Source organism: Rhododendron vialii, chromosome 11a (assembly GCF_030253575.1).
Source record: "Rhododendron vialii isolate Sample 1 chromosome 11a, ASM3025357v1".
NCBI lineage: Eukaryota > Viridiplantae > Streptophyta > Magnoliopsida > Ericales > Ericaceae > Rhododendron > Rhododendron vialii.
In genome coordinates this window covers 16724964-16745064 of record NC_080567.1, presented here as the reverse complement: position 1 = coordinate 16745064, position 20101 = coordinate 16724964, and the positions used below count along the sequence as shown (strand labels likewise).

The 20101-nt window shown below is 37.0% G+C and overlaps 1 protein-coding gene across 1 annotated transcript; it reads right to left on the bottom strand.

Annotated features, from left to right (window-relative positions):
- Positions 1 to 1063: 1063 nt before the first annotated feature.
- LOC131306928 (uncharacterized) lies at positions 1064 to 3665 on the bottom strand. The gene is made up of 5 exons (XM_058333359.1): positions 3378 to 3665; positions 3068 to 3293; positions 2609 to 2980; positions 1689 to 2080; positions 1064 to 1606 (listed from the first exon to the last, which is right to left on the bottom strand). The coding sequence occupies exons 1-5, from the start codon at positions 3663 to 3665 to the stop codon at positions 1088 to 1090; spliced, it is 1797 nt and encodes a 598-aa protein (XP_058189342.1). The 3' UTR covers positions 1064 to 1087.
- Positions 3666 to 20101: the final 16436 nt, after the last annotated feature.

Sequence of the window (20101 nt, the reverse complement as noted above, 5' to 3'; positions counted from 1 at the left end):
GAAACTCAGTAGATAATCTCAACCCTACTAACCCCTTACCTTACAATTAACATTTAATAATTTCAATAATATCACAATTGATAACATACGAGAGGTACAGAATAATATCACATTGTTCATTTTCTTTACTATCCATCATCTTACATGTAATCTAAGGCATCGTTTGATTCGGGGACTAAAACAGACAGGATTAAGAGTCCTGGGATTAGTAATGCTGGACTATTTATCCTGGTACTAATTTAATCCTGAATCCTATACAATCCCCTGTTTGGTTCGCGCAGGATTAATATTGGGATATCCCATGCTGAGGCCAATCCCATGTTTGGTTCTGTCACTAAATTTCGGGATTAATTTCAAGACTATTTCTCTCTCTCCCCCTGTCTCTCTCTCTTAAGCAATCCAACCAATTTATGGGCATTCCATCCAATTTCTCAAGCAATTCAACTAATTTTTAGGCATTCCAACCAATTTCTCAATCAACTGCTCTAATTCATGAGAGTGAGCTGATGATTGATGAGAATCATGAGAGTGAGCAATTGGTGGTGTTCCTTCTCTTGTCATTTTGTAGGAGCAGTAATATATGATACAGCCAAAAGAAATGAATCTCGACAGAATCAAGGAAAAGCATCTACAACTACACTACACTGGTGTATTTTCTTGAGGCCACAGACCATATGTACACATATTTTTAGGCCAGATGAACCTATTGTAGATAAAGATAAATAACAAGAAAGAGAGGAAAGAACACAACAAAACCAAAAAAAATTACAGCAACCAGAATTCCTCTCAAACCGAAATTCATAACCTGGGCATGCTAACCAACAAGATGTGATATAACTTGTGCATTGTAACATGCTAAAGCCAACCAAACAAAAACAAAAACAAATCTGTAGACAGCTAAAGCCATCACATAACATGCTAAAGCCATCACAAAAAGGCATAACATAAAGTTACGCTCCTGTTCCCAAAGTGCATCACAAAAGGCATCATATTTGTTAAAAGTGCACCCCACACTGGCCAACAAAAGCTAAAATAAACATAGTTTTAAGTTTTTGTTCCCAGTAGACTTGAAACTTAAGGACACAAGTCACACAACTTCTTCACCACCCAACTTCTTCACCATTACCATTTTTTCCTCGTCATCAAGGCTGAAAAAGTGATCAACCTTTTGTGCATCTTGGGTGATTGCCATTCCGACAACGACCCTAGACTCAACTGTGATTGGAAGTTTCCTAAGTGCGTCATTAACTTCACCTCTTTTCTTTGAGAGGTCATGTGCATAACCCATCCTACCTCCAAGCATCTCAATCTTAGCATCAGACCTCTCAAAATATATCCCCAACTTGTCGGCAAAATTATTCATTCCAGCCAAGATGTTCTCAGAAACCTTAGCCTTTTTCTTCGAATGCTCTTCAGGTGACTTGTCAGTGTTGTTCACCGTGGTTGAATTACCACCACCTTCATTGGCAGCCTCATCTAAGTTCTCAACCATATCTGCTGCACTCTCAGCCATCTCTCCCGTTGCTCTGTCATTCCCAAAAATCATGCACCAATCATCATAGTAAGGGAATGACTTGAACCTTAGCCCCTGCGCATTACTGTCTGTCTACAAAAGATTTAAAATGCAACGGTTATTTACATGATTAACATGCTATATATTGGTAGACTTGATTGGGAAAAAAGATTACCTTGCAGTAGTCCTCCCAAATTTTATCGTCTACTACTTCTATCATATGTGTTGAGTCATTCCATCCGAACCCACTAGAGCCACGCATAGCCTTGACAGAGTAATAGTTTTTTTTCCAAACCTTCAACTTAGACGAAATATGAGGACCGGCACGAATGCTAGTGCCAGGCAAAGCAACAAGTAACATTCCCTCAACTTTCCTCAAGTATCCAGATTTGAAAGAATTTTCAATTCTTTCACCTTTGACAACCATTTCCTTCATTGCATTAAGAAGTGCATCGTCCTCCCTTTGATTCCATGAACGCCTAGTTGCATCAACAATGTTTTCTTCAGCATTCCCTCCTTCCTTTGCCTTCCCTCCCTTCTTACGATACTTAGTAGGCTTCTCCATCCCTAATATAGTCAATGCCCACATTCATTTTTACACAATTCAAGGATTGGTATTCCAAATTCTCAATTCAAGGATTCAAAGAATTTGTCCTACCACTGTTTTGGATCAAAAAGCCTTCTCAATTATAACATGCTAAAGCCAACCAAACAAAAAAAAAATCTGTAAACAGCTAAAAGCCGTCACATAACCAAACAAAAACTTATACTGAAGCCATCACATAACATGCTAAAGCCATCACAAAAAGGCTTATAATAAAGCCATCACATTACATGCTAAAACCATCACAAAAAGGCATAACATAAGGTTACGCTTCTGTTCCAAAAGTTCATCACAAAAGGCATCACAGTTACATAAAGTCGTACAAATAGTATGTGATCAAAGCCACCGATAAAGTCTTACAAACAAATACATGATTAATGACATGATGTTACAAATAACAAGGGCACTCTAATTTCCACCATGGCCCCTTCGTGCTTGCCACTCTTGATAAATATGTTGTGCAAAGGCATCCCTCCAATCAGTCCATTGACCTGATGTCTCGACTGTATCAATGTAGTCATCATCATTATCTTCCTCTTCGAGATTATCAAGTTCATGTTCATGTGGGTCAACACTCATCTCTTTTCTAATGTGATTATGGACTAGACAACATGCCGTAACAATACGAGACTGCGTTCTAATGGGGAAGAATGAGTAACTCCTAAGAATAGCCCATCGAATTTTTAACAAACCAAAAGTCCTCTCAATGACGTTACGGGCTTGGGCATGCTTCATATTAAAGTACTCCTCATGGTCCTGAGGAGCTGGACCATCCCATTCTTTCAAATGGTAACGCTTTCCTCTGTATGGAGCTAAGAATCCTTCTGCATTTGTGTAGCCAGCGTCAACAAGGTAATACGAACCTGTGTATGATTGATTTACTAAGTTACGTACTTTTTATTAAGAAATATGTTGATAAAGTTACATATGTAATAAAAAAAAATGCTTACCGGTGGGAATTTTTAGCCCATTAGTCCTAGTAATAGCATCGTGCAAGATTCTAGAGTCTGCTGCTGATCCTTCCCAACCAGATAAGACATAGATTATGTTCATATCTGTGTTACAAACACTCAACACATTTATAGCCAACTCTCCTTTTCGATTCCTATACCTTGGTCTGACAGATGGACTAACTCGAACATCAATGTATGTGCCATCTAATGCCCCCAAACAATTCTAAAAATATTGCAAGAAGTTAATTATTTGTACTTAGAAACATAAAATAACCGTACGAGTTATGTACTCAATTTCAAATGTTACCTGAAAACTTTTCCACCTATCATCTGTGCATGCTTGAGTTATAGGCTCAGGGTTGACGAGTAGTTGACCTTGCAGGCGTATGACAACCTGAAGAACATCATTGAAATGCCTACTAACAGTTTGACCTGACCGGAAGAAGTGGTGCTTAACAACTCTATTCTTATGGTAGTGCGCTATGGTGTACAAAAGCATCGCAACTTTCTCCTCCAAACAAACTGACCTTGAATGGGACAACCCTCCAACTGTTTCAATTAGGTTACACAGACGCATAAAGCAATTCCTATCCATCCGAAGTTGCTCCAAACAAGTTACGTCGCTACGACGCACTAACCGATTGATGTTATCTATTTGTTCTTGGAATGGGTTCGGTTCCATAAACCTAGATTCTGTCGAGAGTAATATCTCTCAAGAGCAACTTGGACCACAATTATAGCCAAACCACACACCACTTTTTTCTGCCTGATCAAATGCGTCACTATGGTGAACACCTCGGTCTCCTCCGAAGTATAATCCAACTCATTTCCAGTGATATCCATCTACTAACAAAATATCAAAGCAGAAAAAAATATTAGAACCCGTGAACACCCCCCCCCCCCCGCCCTTTTTTTATACTTTGTCATGATCTTGTTTGCACAAATTTTGACTGCTCATAATTAGGAGCCAAGGAATCAAACCCATTAAAATATCTTGTTTCCTTTTGCGACACGACCAGAGACTTTGAGCAAATCAATCTGAATTTTTCCAAAATCCCTCTTGCTTCGAGCATATTTTGTTTTGATTACTAGATACTGGTGTTAGAACAAAGTATACAAGTGTTCTAGATCTGGACCCGCCTACACTGGTCCGTTCGGAAGTACCATATTCTAGGGTTTCAAAAAATCAACTGAAACAGATTCTAGGGTTTAGAAATAGTAGTGACTAAAAATTATTAAAACTAAAACACATGAAGCAGAAATCAAAGCAAAAATCTCAAGATCTCAAACGAAAACAAAGCAGGTTTCTCAAACGCACTCATCTCCAGAAATCGAGAGAGAGAAAGAGAGAGAGAGAGAGAGAGAGAGAGAGAGACGAAGTACCAGGTTCGGAAGACAATCGCCACAAATCGCTTGCTCTGGTATAGAGAGAAGGTCGGCGAAAGAATGGGAAAAGTGAAAGAAGCAGCGTGAAGCGATGCTTTTATAGCAGTGGCAATTTTGCAATTCTTGAGAAGTTCACTTCCGTGTTTTTTTTGTCCGGGATAAATAATCCCCCCCCCCCCATGGTATTATATAATACACCCCATATAAGGATTAAAACAATCCCAGGATTGCTTATCCCAACGCGCAAAACGGGAACCAAACGAGGGAAAATACGGGATTAGACGCGCTTAGTCCAATCCCATGCAACTAATCCCTGAATCAAACAAGGCCTAAGGATACTCTCTACGAGATCCTTTCCTCCCACATCCACTAATTACAACCGTCTCATGGGTCCACCCTTCCTCTTGCTTATCCTGCACCAGGGTCCTAGGTGAGCGCACCTAAGTTATGTACCGAGTATGTTCTCACTTAAGACCATAACAGGAGGATCGAGTCATCCCATGACGTATCGTACATTTGGGTTGGACATCCACTATCCCACGCTAACTATAACCGTCTCATGGGACCCATTCTCTTTCTCCAAGAGAAACTTCCCATGACGTATCATACATTAACGTCTCACCAACTATAACCGTCTCATGAGACCCATTCTCTTCCTCGAAGAGAAACTTCTAATGACGTATCATACGTTAGTGTCACAACACTGGGCCCCGCAGGTAACCCATTTCAACACAGGGCCCCATAGGTTACCCTTGCCATCACCATGGCTCAAATCACAACTCACATACTCACACTTCCAACACTTTACCAATTTCCATTTACTTAACATCGTCTATATGAGTCACTACTCGTAACCACCCTGTGAAACCTATTTGTCCAATCTACAACCACAACAATAATACTTCATAATAGCTTAAACAACAAACGACATGTATCTCAAAATGAAAGCAAGCATAGCAATTGGTATTGTGCAAGTATGTAAACACATAATATTTTATGATTGGCCGATGCCCTTAAAGTTCGTTAACAAGTAAATTGATATTAGTTTTTATTAATCTCTTTTTAGGATCGTTAACAATAAAAATAATAATACCAAAAATAATTTTATTCTTTTCTAAACTTAATACTTTTAGTTACTAAATCCTTTCTGTAACGCCCCTGAATTTTGGTCAATAAAAATTTCGTTAAATATTTGAATTTTATTGAATTACTTATTTTCTTTTATGTGGCTATATGTTTTCTTGTTTATTTTTCGTCGTAGTTAGATTTCGGTCGTTGGTTAAACTCTCGACTAGAAACCCTACGTGACCAATTTAGTTAATTTTCAACCGACGACTTGGAGGAACCGAGCAACCAAACTCACCCAGTTACTAATTGAACCTTTTGGACCTTTTGAAACTTTTGAACCTTTTGCTTTTACCCATTGATCCATAATGGTTAGGGTAATTTTTATCCATTGGACAATAGGCTTTCTTTTAAAATATTTTGATAAGTACAAGGATATAGTATTTTAATGGGTTTATAAACACATGTGCAAAGTACATTTATTCTTTGTTTATTGGGAATTCTCCCACCCCTCCATTATCCATTGGTTAATAACCACAAGGGTAATTTTTGTCCATTGGATAATAAACTTTTTATTATAAAAGTACATGTAGTCTTTTCAAATCTTATTTTAAGTATAAAAGTACTTGTACTTCTTTTATCCTTTGGTCTTTACCCGCTAGGAAAATTATTATTCATTGGGTAATAGCCCAAATCTTCCTACCAAGTACAAAGTTTCATTTTAATAATCAAGATTTGGATTTCCATGTACTTTTATGCATTAAACTTTTGGGGTATATCTAAAACCCTAGATTTTCTTGTACTTGTATTCTTTTATAAACTAATGGGAAGAATCCTAATCTTTTTATTTAATTGGGGTACTTGGTACCACACCTATATTTAATATAGGGCTTTTGTCACATGCTTTAAAAGGACAACCTTGATTATTTTAAATAAAAGTTTCCTTTTAACCTTTGTCCATTGGACAATAAAAGTTAGGGGATTTATTGTCCATTGGGTAAAAGAGTTATTCTTTCACCAAGTACATGGGTTCATTAAAATAATATTTTCTTAAACCCCATGTGATGAAAGTACACATTATTTTATTATTAAAGTAATTAGTAGCCTTAATAGCCTTTAAGGCCTAATATTCTCCTAAGTACCTTTTTATTATTTTGTATTGGGGTTTTGTACCCAATTGGATTTGTTTAATGGGAGGTGTGATCTACCTAGATTACAAAGTACACTAGTTTATTTATTTAGTGGGACATGTGCCTAATTGGATTTTTGTTTATTGGTTTTTAGATTTGGAAGAATCTTGTACTTTGTACCTTTCTTATTCTTTCTTGTATTTATATATATATATATGTGTGTGTGTGTGTGTGTGTAGTGTACTAGGAGAGAGAGAGAGAGAGAGAGAGAGAGAGAGAGGAGGAGGAGGAGGAGGAGGAAAGAGAGAGGAAGGTTGGTTGTACCATGCTTGATCTTTCTTCACCCTTGGTGAATCTTTCTCCTAGCCAAACATAATTCCCCCATTGTACTTCTAGGATTGTTTAGTTCCCAAATCTTGTACCATTGTCCCCTTTCTTCCAACAAATCTCCCAAAGATCAGATCCAAGGACTAAACCTAGCCTTGCAAGCTACCTTATTAGGCCTAAGTCTATTTTGCCTAATGACAACCAATGATGGACCTTTATGACACAATCCTAGCCTTTATTAGCCTTAGACCTTGACTACAAGCTAAACCTAGATTATAATTACCTAGATTCACCTAAAAAGCCTAAGATTTTAGTTGATTACATAGCCTTACACCTAAGATTTGGATTGGACAAGGCATGGCTTGACATGTGAGGTGATTTGATGACTTAATGGAGCAAATCCATGGAGGATTTAGAGAGAGAGAGAGGGCCGGCCATTAGAGAGGGAGAGGGAGCCAAGGTTTTGCCTATAAATAGCACCCCATGTTTATCATTCAACTCACACCTTCACCTAGCAACTTCTCTCTCTAGAAAAATTATGTTCTTTCTTTGTTCTTTCTTTTGTTCTTTTTGTTCTTGAGTTCTTCTTGTGTTCTTCAAGAAGCTCAACCTAAGCCGCCACTAGACCGCCACTCGACCACCCTCTCGATCCAAAAGTAGAGTAGTGTTAGTCAAGTAGAAGTTTCGAGAGAAACCTTTCTCTTTCGAAGCTACTGGAGACCACCGTAGGAAGTTACTCCGCCCGACCACCGACGTACTTTCCGTAGCCGACTAACCTTCCGTAGCCGACTACCGCCAAGAAGGAAGGTAGAGTCCCTCATCCACTAATTCAACGTATAAGTAGAATATCCTTATCGTCCACCCCAATTATAAAGTAGGTTATCTTTATTTTCGTACTTATCGTTTGTTTAGAAGTATTTGTATTTGATCTTTAAGATGATTAATGCATATATGAATTGCTTGAATTACTTGTGGTATGTGATAAAGTATAAGTGATTTCACTCCAAAGATGTCCGTACATGTGGCGTTGTGCTTTGAATAAAGCATAAGTGATACACTCCAAAGGCGTCCGTACATGTGGCGTTATGCTATAAGTAGTAATTGAGCGTGATGAGTAATATAGAATTGGATGATCTTGTTAGGATGATTCTTGTATACGTTTGTCCTACCGCGGAGTCTTTACATGTAAACGAGACACGAGAACCGAGAAAGTAGAAACATGACATCTAGGGTGTGATTTAAAAAAATGTTTTTTGAAGAAGGAAATATTTTTGAAACTACATAATGACCGGTTTTTGGTGGCATTATGTGAGTTATGTGCGTGTGTAAAAGAAACATTTGAAAATGTTGAAATGTTTTGGAAACCGCGATGTGGCCGGACGTGGTAGCCCATCGTGTGGATTTTGAAAATCGCAACGTGGCCGGACTTGGTAGCCCGTTGTGTGTATGAAAACTCGTAATGTGGCCGGACTTGGTAGCCCATTGCGTGGATTGTGAAAACCACAATGTGGCCAGACGTGGTAGCCCATTGTGTAGTGTGTGTTTTGTGTGTGTTCCAATGGGATCCGGGAAAAACGGAACCATTGTGAGGTGTGTGTGTGCCAATGGGAACCCGGCGCGGCGGAACCATTATGAGGATACTTGGGAACCCGGCGCGGCGGAACCAAGGTTGGGTGTGTAGCTTGGTTATCCGCGGTACGGAGCCAATGCAAATATTTTTGTGTGCCAATGGGAACCCGGCGCGGCGGAACCATTGTGAGGATATTTGGGAACCCGGCGCGGCGGAACCAAGGTTGGGTGTGTAGCTTGGTTATCCGCGGTACGGAGCCAATGCAAATATTTTTGTGTGCCAATGGGAACCCGGCGCGGCGGAATCATTGTGAGGATACTTGGAAACCCGGCGCGGCGGAACCAAGGTTGGGTGTGTAGCTTGGTTATCCGCGGTACGGAGCCAATGCAAATATTTTTGTGTGCCAATGGGAACCCGGCGCGGCGGAACCATTGTGAGGATACTTGGAAACCCGGCGCGGCGGAACCAAGGTTGGGTGTGTAGCTTGGTTATCCACGGTACGGAGCCAATGCAAATAATTTTAAAAAGGTTGGGTGTGTAGCTTGGTTATCCGCGGTACGGAGCCAATGCAAATGATTTTAAAAAGATTGGGTGTGTTTAAACAAAGTGGTTTTTGAAAGATTGTTTTTGTAAATGAAAATGTTGACACAGTCTACGATGAGTCGCGTAAGAGAAATACGAAACTCTTGGACACCAACGATAGTTGATTAACGAATGTGGATGTGTCATTGTTAGCTGCATATATATGTATCATGTGGAAATCGATGTGTTATTTCCTATTGTTTGTAAGTATGGGTTAGCGGGTACGGGATTTTCCTGTTGAGCTGTTGTAGCTCACGGTGTTATCTTTTGGTGACCCTGACATATTATATGGGTGGCGACGCCGGTATAATGTGTCAGATTTTGTAGATGATTAGGGTAAGCAGTTCACCGCGGAGGCTTTTGGAGCTGATGAGCTGGCAAGAATGGAGGAGCTGAGGAGCTGTAGTTAGGAACCGTAGAACCCCCTTCATTTGTGTAAATATTGAACTCTTGTGAGAGTATTTGTTGTAGTAAGAGCCAGACTCCATTTGATGTTATCAATAAAATGTCCTTTTAACGTACCCAAAATTCGGGGCGTTACACTTTCGAGGTTAACATATATCGCAGATCCCAAAGAAATAGTCATAGGTGTATCCTAAAAGTTTAAAAATTTAGCACAAGTGGTAAAATAATTAATTTCACATATTTTAGTACAAACCAAGACACAGGGGGTAAACTGTAATTTTTGTCGGATGGGATTCTATGACGTCAGTGTCTTCCACCTAGTGTACTGTACGCACACAGTTATATATATAACGTAAACATATGGTTTAAATCCGGAATTTCGACTGGGTCGTGTGATCAATCCCTACATCGAAAATAGGCTTATTATACCTTTCCAGAATCGTCTCGACAAGACGAACAAGATGAACGGATCAGATTTTCCATTTGAATAGTTTCACAAAAAAAAAAAACAGATCTGAACAGAAAACGAAAATTTTCGATTTCTTCAACGCACAATGCATGGATTTGTTTCTTTTCAATTCCTATCATTACAACTAATATAATAGCACATTTATATACTTAGGAGAAAGTAAGGGAGCGATTATACTACCTCGAATTCGGTTACAAGCGAAAAACGGATTCTGGATGGTTTCAGAAAAAGGAAAAAGACGGTGGCGGCAGTGAACTCGGGGTTGCCTTTAGTCGAGCGGTGGGTGTTTCTCACCACAATTATGCAGCTACAAAAATGATCTGGCTATCAATTTTCGGATTATAAGAGGTGTGGGTTTTGTATAGAGAAGTGAGAGAGAGGGGGTGCAAGTGTAGAGATAATAGGAGTGTGGAGGATAAGTGTGGAGGTGATGGAGTGTGAGAGGGAACTAAGAGAAGGAGAGAGAGTGAGAGAGAGCTGCCGAGAGTGGTAAGAGGGAATCCCATAAATTATGGGATGGAAAAATATTAGGGTGTGGGTGAGTTAGTTAGGAGAGAATACAAGATAAGTATAAATGCATATATATCTATGTAAGGTTTAGAATTATCTTATGACTAATTCTAATTATACATTTAATCATGTAGTCATATTAATGAATCTAATTAATTAACGAATTAAACATTAACATTTCAAATTTTTTTTCTAAAATTTAAGAATGTTACAAAATGGCTTAAATATGGGTGAGAAATATAAGAAAATGGCCTAAATATGGGTGAAAAAATAACCCAAACATGGCCCATAATCTACTATTAGTTTTTAAAAATGGCCCAAATGACCCAACTAAGGCCCATTTCGGGTGGACCGAACTCCCCAAAATTCCTAAACAAACCGAACTCACCCTGAACTGAACCAAACCGAAGTTAATACCGGTCGGGATCAATCCTCGAATTATATACCCCAAACCTGATCGATTTCTGGCAAATCCACCCCGAATAATATTCGTTCTCACAAATTTTTAGTACTTGTAGTTTGGATTCTTTTTTTTGGTAAGAGGTAGTTTGGATTCTTTGAAATGTGTTTAAAATAAACTTTCATCTCACGCTTCCACTCATGCACGTACGCGCGAATTATGTGACTTAGGAAAGGCCCACTTTAATGTGGTAGAATAGAAACTTGGGGCACTATGGGGATGACACTGGCTTATCTCGTGTTTGGAGCCTATTTTATTACTCTCTCCGTCCTCTTTTTAAAATTCAGTATTCTATATTGAGTTGTCCCTTAATAAGTGTCCATTTTGAAAAGTTAGTGGGTAAAAGTTGGTACATTTTTCATTTTACCCCTAAAAGTAGATTCCATTTTGAAATAATGATGATATCTCTGTAAAGAGTAAGTAGGGAAAGTGGAGGTAACAGTTGACGTGAAATGTGTAATAATGATATTTTCTTAATAAGTTGGAGTTACAAAGCGGAACACTTAAAAAAAGACTGAGAGAGTATGTAATACTCCTATGTGTTTTGTATTGTAAATTTTAAATTTTGTTTATAACATCGTTTTAATTTGGTGTAGCATTTTTGGAAATAAGTGCAAAAAGCAAAATCAAAAACTCTTAAAAAAAGTGATTCACATATTGTGTGATTTGGAGAATGAGAACAGAATGGGAAAATCTTCAATACACACTCCTTTAAGGTGTGTATCGTATGTACCTATTGTGTAGTCCATATTGTGCCACCTCATAAAAAATTACCTGCTGAACTGGCCATTCATAACATTTTAGGTCTATTTATTTTATATTAAAAATTCGTAACTTTTCATTCATAACATTTTTCTTACAAATTATAACCTTTTAGTGCATATCGTAACTTTTACACTAATTAATCGTAACGTTTTTAGAATCATAACATTATGGTGTGTTTCATAACTTTATAAAAAAAATTGTAACATTTTCAATTAGTAACATTTTCACTACGGAATCGTAACATTTTAATCAATTTCATAACTTTTTAATAACGTATAATCAGTTGTGCAATTGATTACTTAATCAATTTTTTTTTTTAACGGTAGTTAATCAAATATGTAATCTATTATGTCAATGTTCAATTCCATAATCAATTAGACTTTATAATTGATTTTTCAATTGATTAGACATCATAATCAAATATATAATTGATTTTGCAATTTTGTAAATAGAAATTGTAATCAATTAGACATCATAATCAAATATGTAATCAATTTTGTTATGTTCAATTATGTAATTGATTAGACAATATAATCGATTTAATTTATAATTGAATTGAGTACGATTAGGAAAAAATGTGAAGTCGATTACTTAATCGATTTGCTAATTGATAGGTCTCAGTAAGTCCTCTAATCAATTGCGAAATAAGTTAAAAACAACATTGCAATAGATTTCAAAATCAATTGTTCTGAATAACACAAATAATTGATTACATGATAGGTTATATTTCTCTACGGTTTCAATTGCGTAATTGATTGGTATCAATAACACTTGTAATCGATTACATTATCAAATATGAGTATTAGTTATTTGTAATTCGGATGCGAGCACTAATTTACAAAACTCTAGTAGTATGTCTATTGACCAAAAAATAAATAGCACGTCCTAAATATTGTTGTCTTTTATTTTATCTCGTCACCATCACTCTCTTGATCACCCATTAACTTTGTTAGTGTTTCCTACTTTATTAATACAGATGATCGACTTCACTATTCCTTTTAATTGGACCATTTGTTTGAATTTTTTTTTTGATCCGCGTGTGAAAATTCACTATGCAATTAAAGATATTGTGAAAAATGTTAAACATTATAATATTTCAAAAAATTCCAAAAAAATTGGCTACATATATGAAACACTTTAATTAAAAATCCTTTGAAAAAAAAAGTCTTTAACTTGACTTTATATTACATTATGATAATGATAGTATCTTTTTCCTTTAGTAATTATCAAGAACAACGTATTTTAAAGAAGTAAATTATTTTCACTTGAAATAATTTTAGCTTCAAAGTTTTTAAAAAATAAAATTATTATCTTTAACATAAGTTAATTATCAAAAATAAAATTGGGCCTAATTTTTCGAAGGAAAAGAAAGATATACGCTGGTTGGGAAGAAAGTGAGAGACTTGAGAGGATTTTCTTTCCATTTTGGTTAATTCATAAGGTTTACCTATTGCACTGGTAATAGGTAATTTGTTAGTAACCTATCGTAACATTTTAAAAGGTCCAGATCATTTTCAAACATCCAATGGTAATCAATGAAGGTGCATATGATACACACCCAAATAAGGAGCGTGTATTGTAGCACTTCTCTTGAAGAATATATATAGATTACGGCAAAATGCATTTTACAATCTAGTTTAGGCCGTTTGAGAGTCTCATTTTCGAATTGTGCATTTGCATCATCAGATTGTCGGGGTTTGGGGGCCAAATGTCAAAACGCATTCTTCGATGATACATACTCCAAACCACACAATAGAGATACAATTTGACAAATAGGCTTGTAGGGGCTTTTGAATTTACCCAAAATTTCCGAAGTTGTCCTTGTGTTATATTTATTGTAGTGGCTCCAAGAAATGGGGCTCGAACCGATCACCGAGCCCTAGTGCACCAAGCGAGATCTAGAAGACCCCCGCACCTCATTGAGCATAGGGTCCGAGGACCCCGCCAATTCCCCTTGGAGCATCGCTCGGTAGGTGGAGTCTGTCCGAGGTATGTCACTATCTAGAGGAGCGGAGCATTCCCAACTCAACTCTCCGAGGTCGCCTGAAGGAAGATGGTTACTCCAAGAGGGCCCCATGTGGTTACGCCACGAGAGTAATCATTGGGATCTGACTTGGTCATGTGTTTCGTAACTGCCTTATCCCCTATGTCACATATGACGTCACCCGAGGCGGTTATCTGAGCGTATCTTTCACGCGCTAGTTTGGAGGCCAAGCAAACCAAGGTCTATAAATACAAAAGGACTATAACCTAGAGAGGTATGCCATTCTACTATAACCTTAAACCTATACACTTCTCCCTACATCTAACTTGATCGTCGGAGGGCCACTGGGTTTCCACAGCCCTAGTGACTTGTTGCAGGTCCGACAGAGGGCGTGCGGAGCTGAGGAGAAAGAAACTAGAACCGACCCACAGTCAAGATCCCGATAAACGAACCCCTACATTTATATATGTTGCCCTAGCCTTATCCTCTCAACCTATTTTATCTACAGATTGAAAGAATGAATTTGATCTCTGCCCCTAAGTTTAGTTATTTGTTTGTTATATCGGTCATGAAATAATGGTAATATCATTTTTTGGAGATAATCTTTGAGACTTTATCCTTAAAAAATACTCCCTCCGTCCCAAAATGATTGTCCGGTCCGCAAAATGAGGACTTAAAAATAATGCATTTCTTTTAAGAAAAAATTCAAATTTTTTTCATAAATTAAAAGAACTCATCGATATCTAGTGAATTGTTAAAAAAAATTTAAATTTTTCTTGCAAAAAGTATATTATTTTTACGTTCTCGTTTTGCGGACCGAACAAATATTATGAGACGGAGGGAGTATTAAAAAATAAAAAACTGGAAACTTTGAAATATGGGATACAAGTACTTGTGTGAGTGGAAGGACCCAAACGATGTTTTGATTAACATAATCTAAAAATATGTATGTTGGCAAGTGGGGTGAGAGCTAAGTTGGTAGACATCATATATCCCATGCACAAGACAAAGGGTCAAATCTCACTAACAATTAACACTTCTTGCATGTCCAACTTGTGTGTGTCTCTAAAAGGGTTTTCCAAGGGCGACATGGTAAAAAGTCAGCCGTAATCTATTTTCATGATTATACTATTTTGTTGTAACATATATTTTGCAAATGTTTTTCAACTCTACAAATTCATTATCTATACTAATCACAATTTAGAAATCTGTAATTCACAATTCAAATTGCAAGATGCCAAAAAAATAATAATAATAATAATAATAATAAGGCTCCCAAAAGCCCCATAAGCACCCGTTTGGGAGCCTCATTTTTGGATTTTATATTTTGAGATATCATTTGTCCATCACAGACAAAATTAAATAGTCCATCCTATGTAATCCAAAAATGAGATAAAGACTCTTTACTTTGTGCAACTTGGTGCGAAAAATCAAGTTGATGAAACATCCATAACATAGTACGCTTATTTGTAATCCAAAAATGAGATAGAGATTGTTTAGTTCGTGCAACTTGGCTCGTAAAATCAAGTTGATGAGACATCCATAAACTAGTAAGCGAATCTTATTTGTCTTGAATAAATAAACAGCAAGAGCAAATAATACTTAAAGAATACAATGCCAAGATAATAATTAAATTACTGGATATCGACGTCTGATCAACTTGATTTTTTAAGACTATTTTGTGCGTCAAGGTCTATGAAGTGATAATCCTGGATCACATTCACATCTTCAAGGTCGTGACAAAGCCCATTTGAATGGCACAATGACACAGTAGCCCCCCCCCCCCCCCCCCCCCCCCCCCCCCCCGCCAAAGCATTCCATATTTACATAAGTACCCATCAACCCAAAAGGAATTACTCCATTAATTCTGCAGGACTATAGTTATATAGAGATGAAGAGGTGGCATAATAGGTCATATCATCTATTCAAAAACCGAGTTTTTTTTTTTTTTTTATCCCCCAAACTATGCACATTTTTTTTACTTAGTCCCTAAACTATCAATTTGACGATTTCATCTTCTCAACTATCATACTGTTACCTACTTAGTCCAAAAGATAATGGAAGTTAGGAATTTAGACGGAAAATGCCATATAAGGCTTGTTTGGGACCCTATAGAGCAGATACTTAATTATGAGAAGCTTAGAAATAAAAATTAATTATGACCCTTTAAAATAAAATAATCCAAAAAATAAGACATTCACACCAGTTTCAACAAATTGAAAATTGGAATACTTAATTTTGTAACCATATTTTTTAGTATATAAACCTTCTAAAAAAAATTAAGTGCTCGAATTTTCAATCCGTTTGGAACGGTGCGAAAATCTTATTTTTCTGATTATATTATTCTAGAGAGTCATAATTAATTTTTATCTCTAGGGCTATCATAATTAAATATTTATTTTTATTTGGGACCTTTTAGAGCAAATACTTGATTATGAGAGCTCTAGAAAGAAAAATTAATTATAACCTTTTAGCATAAAATGATCAAAAGAATAAGATCTTCACACCTGTTCACATGAATTGAAAATTAGAGTGCTTAATTTTTAACCATATTTTTAATATATAAACAGTCTAAATTCTATATAAAGAACTCAGTCTTTTTTTTAAAAAAATATGTATATATTAGTCTCTATAAAATACCACGTAAGATTCTTTATATAGAGACTAATATATACATAAACTTTTCAATTAGGCGGTGAATCTTTCTTAAGGTGACTGTGGTATCACACAGGACTCGGTTCCAATTCAGAAAAGTTCTGTTTGTATCTCGTTTGGTTAAATCTGCTCGGTATTTGTAATTTGTTTCGATCATGTAATTGTTATCAATGAAATTGTTCTCTAGATTTTTTGCATTTGCCGAATTTTTCCCAACAGCATAATCATAATGTAAACTGCAATAAAGACGTACAGATGTACAAAAACCATCACCTGTCCTTTCCACGTGTTGTTTTCTTCTATCGTATTGATTCTTTATGCGTAGCTTGTATGTGTTTTCCATTCAGAAGGGAAGGTTTTCGAATCAACTAATTCTAAAAAGACAGACAAGAACCTGACCTTTTCTCTGCCAGCTCCTTTGGGGTACAGGCATAGTTTCCTGAATTCATCGGAGGAAGCCATAAGAGCCACAATTTTACTGTAAGAATGACTCTGCTTACTTTCGTTGGGAAGAGGGAAGTTGACAATTCCATACCACTTCCGATTTCCAACTGTGAACACATCAGAGTAATAAACTTTGCCAAGTAGAGACGAAAACTTTTCAATCTTCCAAGTATGAGTGTTGTGCTCTTCCTCCAGAATAGTTAAACACTCTCCTCTGCCAGTTTAGCTTACTACAAAAACTTCTAATCCAAACACGCAAGTATCTTGGATGAGGTATCCATTAGCAGCATCAGTGAAAGTACTGAGTTGGAGTAATTGCGGAAACCCCCTGTTACCAAAATTCTTGTTTTCTCTCCAATCGACGGAGAATCGACGGAAAATTGTATCATAAGCTTGCTGGAATGTGAGTGTGAAAAGTGGAGTTTGATTCCTTGCCGTATTTCAGAACTTCTTTGGAAACAAACAATGAAGTGGATGAAGTATGGAAGAAGATTAACAAAATGGACTTTATTAACCCTCAAAGTAGAAGAGGAAGAAAATTAACAAAATGGACTTTATTAACCCTCAAAGTAGAAGAACAATCAATCGAAATGATTGAGTGAGCAATTACAAGTTAACTCTACTCCTAGAAAAGACAAAAAGATAAAGGCCTGATTGGCGTTGTTTGTGTGTCCCTGAAGCTGCTACTAATTTGTACTTAAATAGGCCTCTATGAATTTGAATTCAAATCTTCCCTCCACTGTAGCAGTTAAAAAACTCCTTCGAATTCTGATGAAGAACCCTCTTCAACTGCCGATCATGCCCACGTCGGGAAAACTGATTTGTTAATTGCGGTTGGCATCCTCGTTAATCGTGGAATCATGGGAATCATGGGACTTAATTCCTCTTGACACCTGTCATCTGATCGACGGTCCAAAGGGCCGTAGGAATATGCCACGTGTAGGCCAATTGATGGGCAAGACTTTTTATAGTTTCATCATCGATTTACTTCCACTCTAAATTATTAAGGTGAGTCCATTCTATTCCTTCACCTTTACCCTTGCCACGTGTCGTACAGTCGACGAGTAAAAAGGAATTCTCAGTTATGGTACAAACACCCCCACTCAGTTTTCATTGCATCAAAGCGCCTCAACTTCCCATTGGCATCTAATTAAGCATCGGAAAAAAGGAAACATCAGGAGGGTAGAGCAAGCCAAAGTGCAAGAGGACTGAATCATGAAAATTCAGATTTCCATTGATAAAATGGAGATATATTATCACCAATGAGACTACCTTGAACAGTCATGTACTTGTCTTGGATCTGGTCTAACAGAAACAATTTGGCATTCACGTTGACCTCCCAACCAAGAGGTAAATTAGCTGTGTCTGTGATTTTAGCAGTATGGAAGTGATGCTCGTTTCTATCATAGAATAGCGGATAAACTTACACTTTTAGCAGTCTTGTTTTTTTATGATTCATGTGACTCAAACCCGCGTAACTTACACTTTTAGTAGTCTTGTTTTTTTATGATTCATGTGACTCAAACCCGCGTAACATAATGGACAAACTTAGACACCATAAAATTGTGATATTTTGCAAGTAATGTTCTTGAAGAACGTCCAAAGCACCTATGGCTATGCACAAAACCCAGTGTGTCGAAACCGTACCATGGATGATTATATCACATAGAAGCAACATCGAATTTTCAGGATTTGTCTTCAATAAGTACTTTAAACATCGACCTTCAAGCAGGATTGTAAAATTCTATATAGTAATATGCTTCTTTGGATAATATATCCAGTACTTGGTTTTCTCAAGCAAAAATTGTCCTGCTCACAACTAGATCCAACTGCATGTTTTGAGTGATTTTCAAAAGGATGCTGAATTTGGCGCTCCACTTTGTACATGTAGTAATTTCATGCACAAAGTGCAGCATATGTATACAAAAGTGGAGCGCGAAAATCAATTTCCTTTTCAAAATTTGGCAATACCAAAACCCAAACCAAGGCGACAAGGCCTCTTGAGGCCTAGCGCAGGGCAATGAGACGAGGCAATGGCATCATCAAAGCAACGTGAATGCCGATAACTTTTTTTTACTTTCCCAATTTGCAAAATGGTAACATGTAACGAAAGTGCATTAACAATACAAAATCCTCCAATAATACGAATCATCAAAAAGTAGAAGATACACCTAAAACATAGACTATCCGACGAATTTAATTATTCGAACACTAATATATACAGTGGCGGAGCCAGGATTTAGATACGGATGTGGCACCAATTGAGGGAAACCACTACATCTCGCTCTCTCTCGACATGCATCATAAATTCAAATTTCTAAGAGGAGGAGCTACTGCATTCCGCTTTCTCCCATAACAGGTAACATAAATTCAAATCTCCACCACATTCTGCTTTCTCCTTTGGCGAGCACCAAAAAGATTTGACAAATAAATTGACAAGTTTAAAGGGACGCCGGGGAAAATGAGAATCCCTCTTTCTTTCTTTTTTTATCGGCATGAGAATCCCTCTTGCACCCCTAAGTGTAAAAAAACGAAGGAATTGTAATTCGTAATTTATTCATATAAGTCTATAAATCGAATTGTATGTTTCTTAACACCATCGTAATCCATAAATAAACATGCAGTAAAACTGCTAAATTTGTAGGAAAAAATTTAAGGAAGTGATTTTCGCACTTCCTTTAATTTTTTACAATTCACACTCTAATAAACTATGTGAGGACTACAAAAAATGATAAAAACTTATATCCCCAGGAATCCTAATCTTCGCGGAAAAACTGTGGCAAAACGGTAGGCTCCATGTTGGAATTTCTCCCCAAGGATTGATGAAAGAAACAAAAGCTGTAAGAAGCTTGGAAGATCTCTCTATTCCTTGCTACCTGCCCAAAAAAGAATTACAGTAAGAAATAAGATCTAAGTTAGGAGGAAGTAATGAACAGCAAAAGATCAACAAATAAGAGCATATCCAGTTGACTCTTTTTACTCATTTTAGCATCAGATGTTACAGAGTTAACAACATTTTATACATTCGATTGCTCCATTTGAAGAGATTTCTCCAGAAAGAAAAACACACACACACACACGATACACCTCGATTTTAGCACCTTATTTATTTGCAACTATTGGGGTAGAGAGCAAGAAGAATAGAGAGATAGAGAGACAAGGGAAGAGGACTCTCAGAAAGTCATAAACGCAGGGGAGAGAGAGAGACAGAAGAAGAGAGAGAAAGCGAGAACAAATGTTGGTAGGTCTCATTTTAATTCTTCAATATCTTTAACTAAC

Coding starts and splice junctions, on each gene's coding strand:
- LOC131306928 (XM_058333359.1), bottom strand. CDS start 3,665: ATGGATAGGAATTGCTTTATGCGTCTGTGTAACCTAATTGAAACAGTT. Junction 2,081..2,608: donor TGATACAGTCGAGACATCAG/GTCAATGGACTG, acceptor TGACTATATTAG/GGATGGAGAAGCCTACTAAG. Junction 1,607..1,688: donor TTTGGGAGGACTACTGCAAG/GTAATCTTTTTT, acceptor AATCTTTTGTAG/ACAGACAGTAATGCGCAGGG.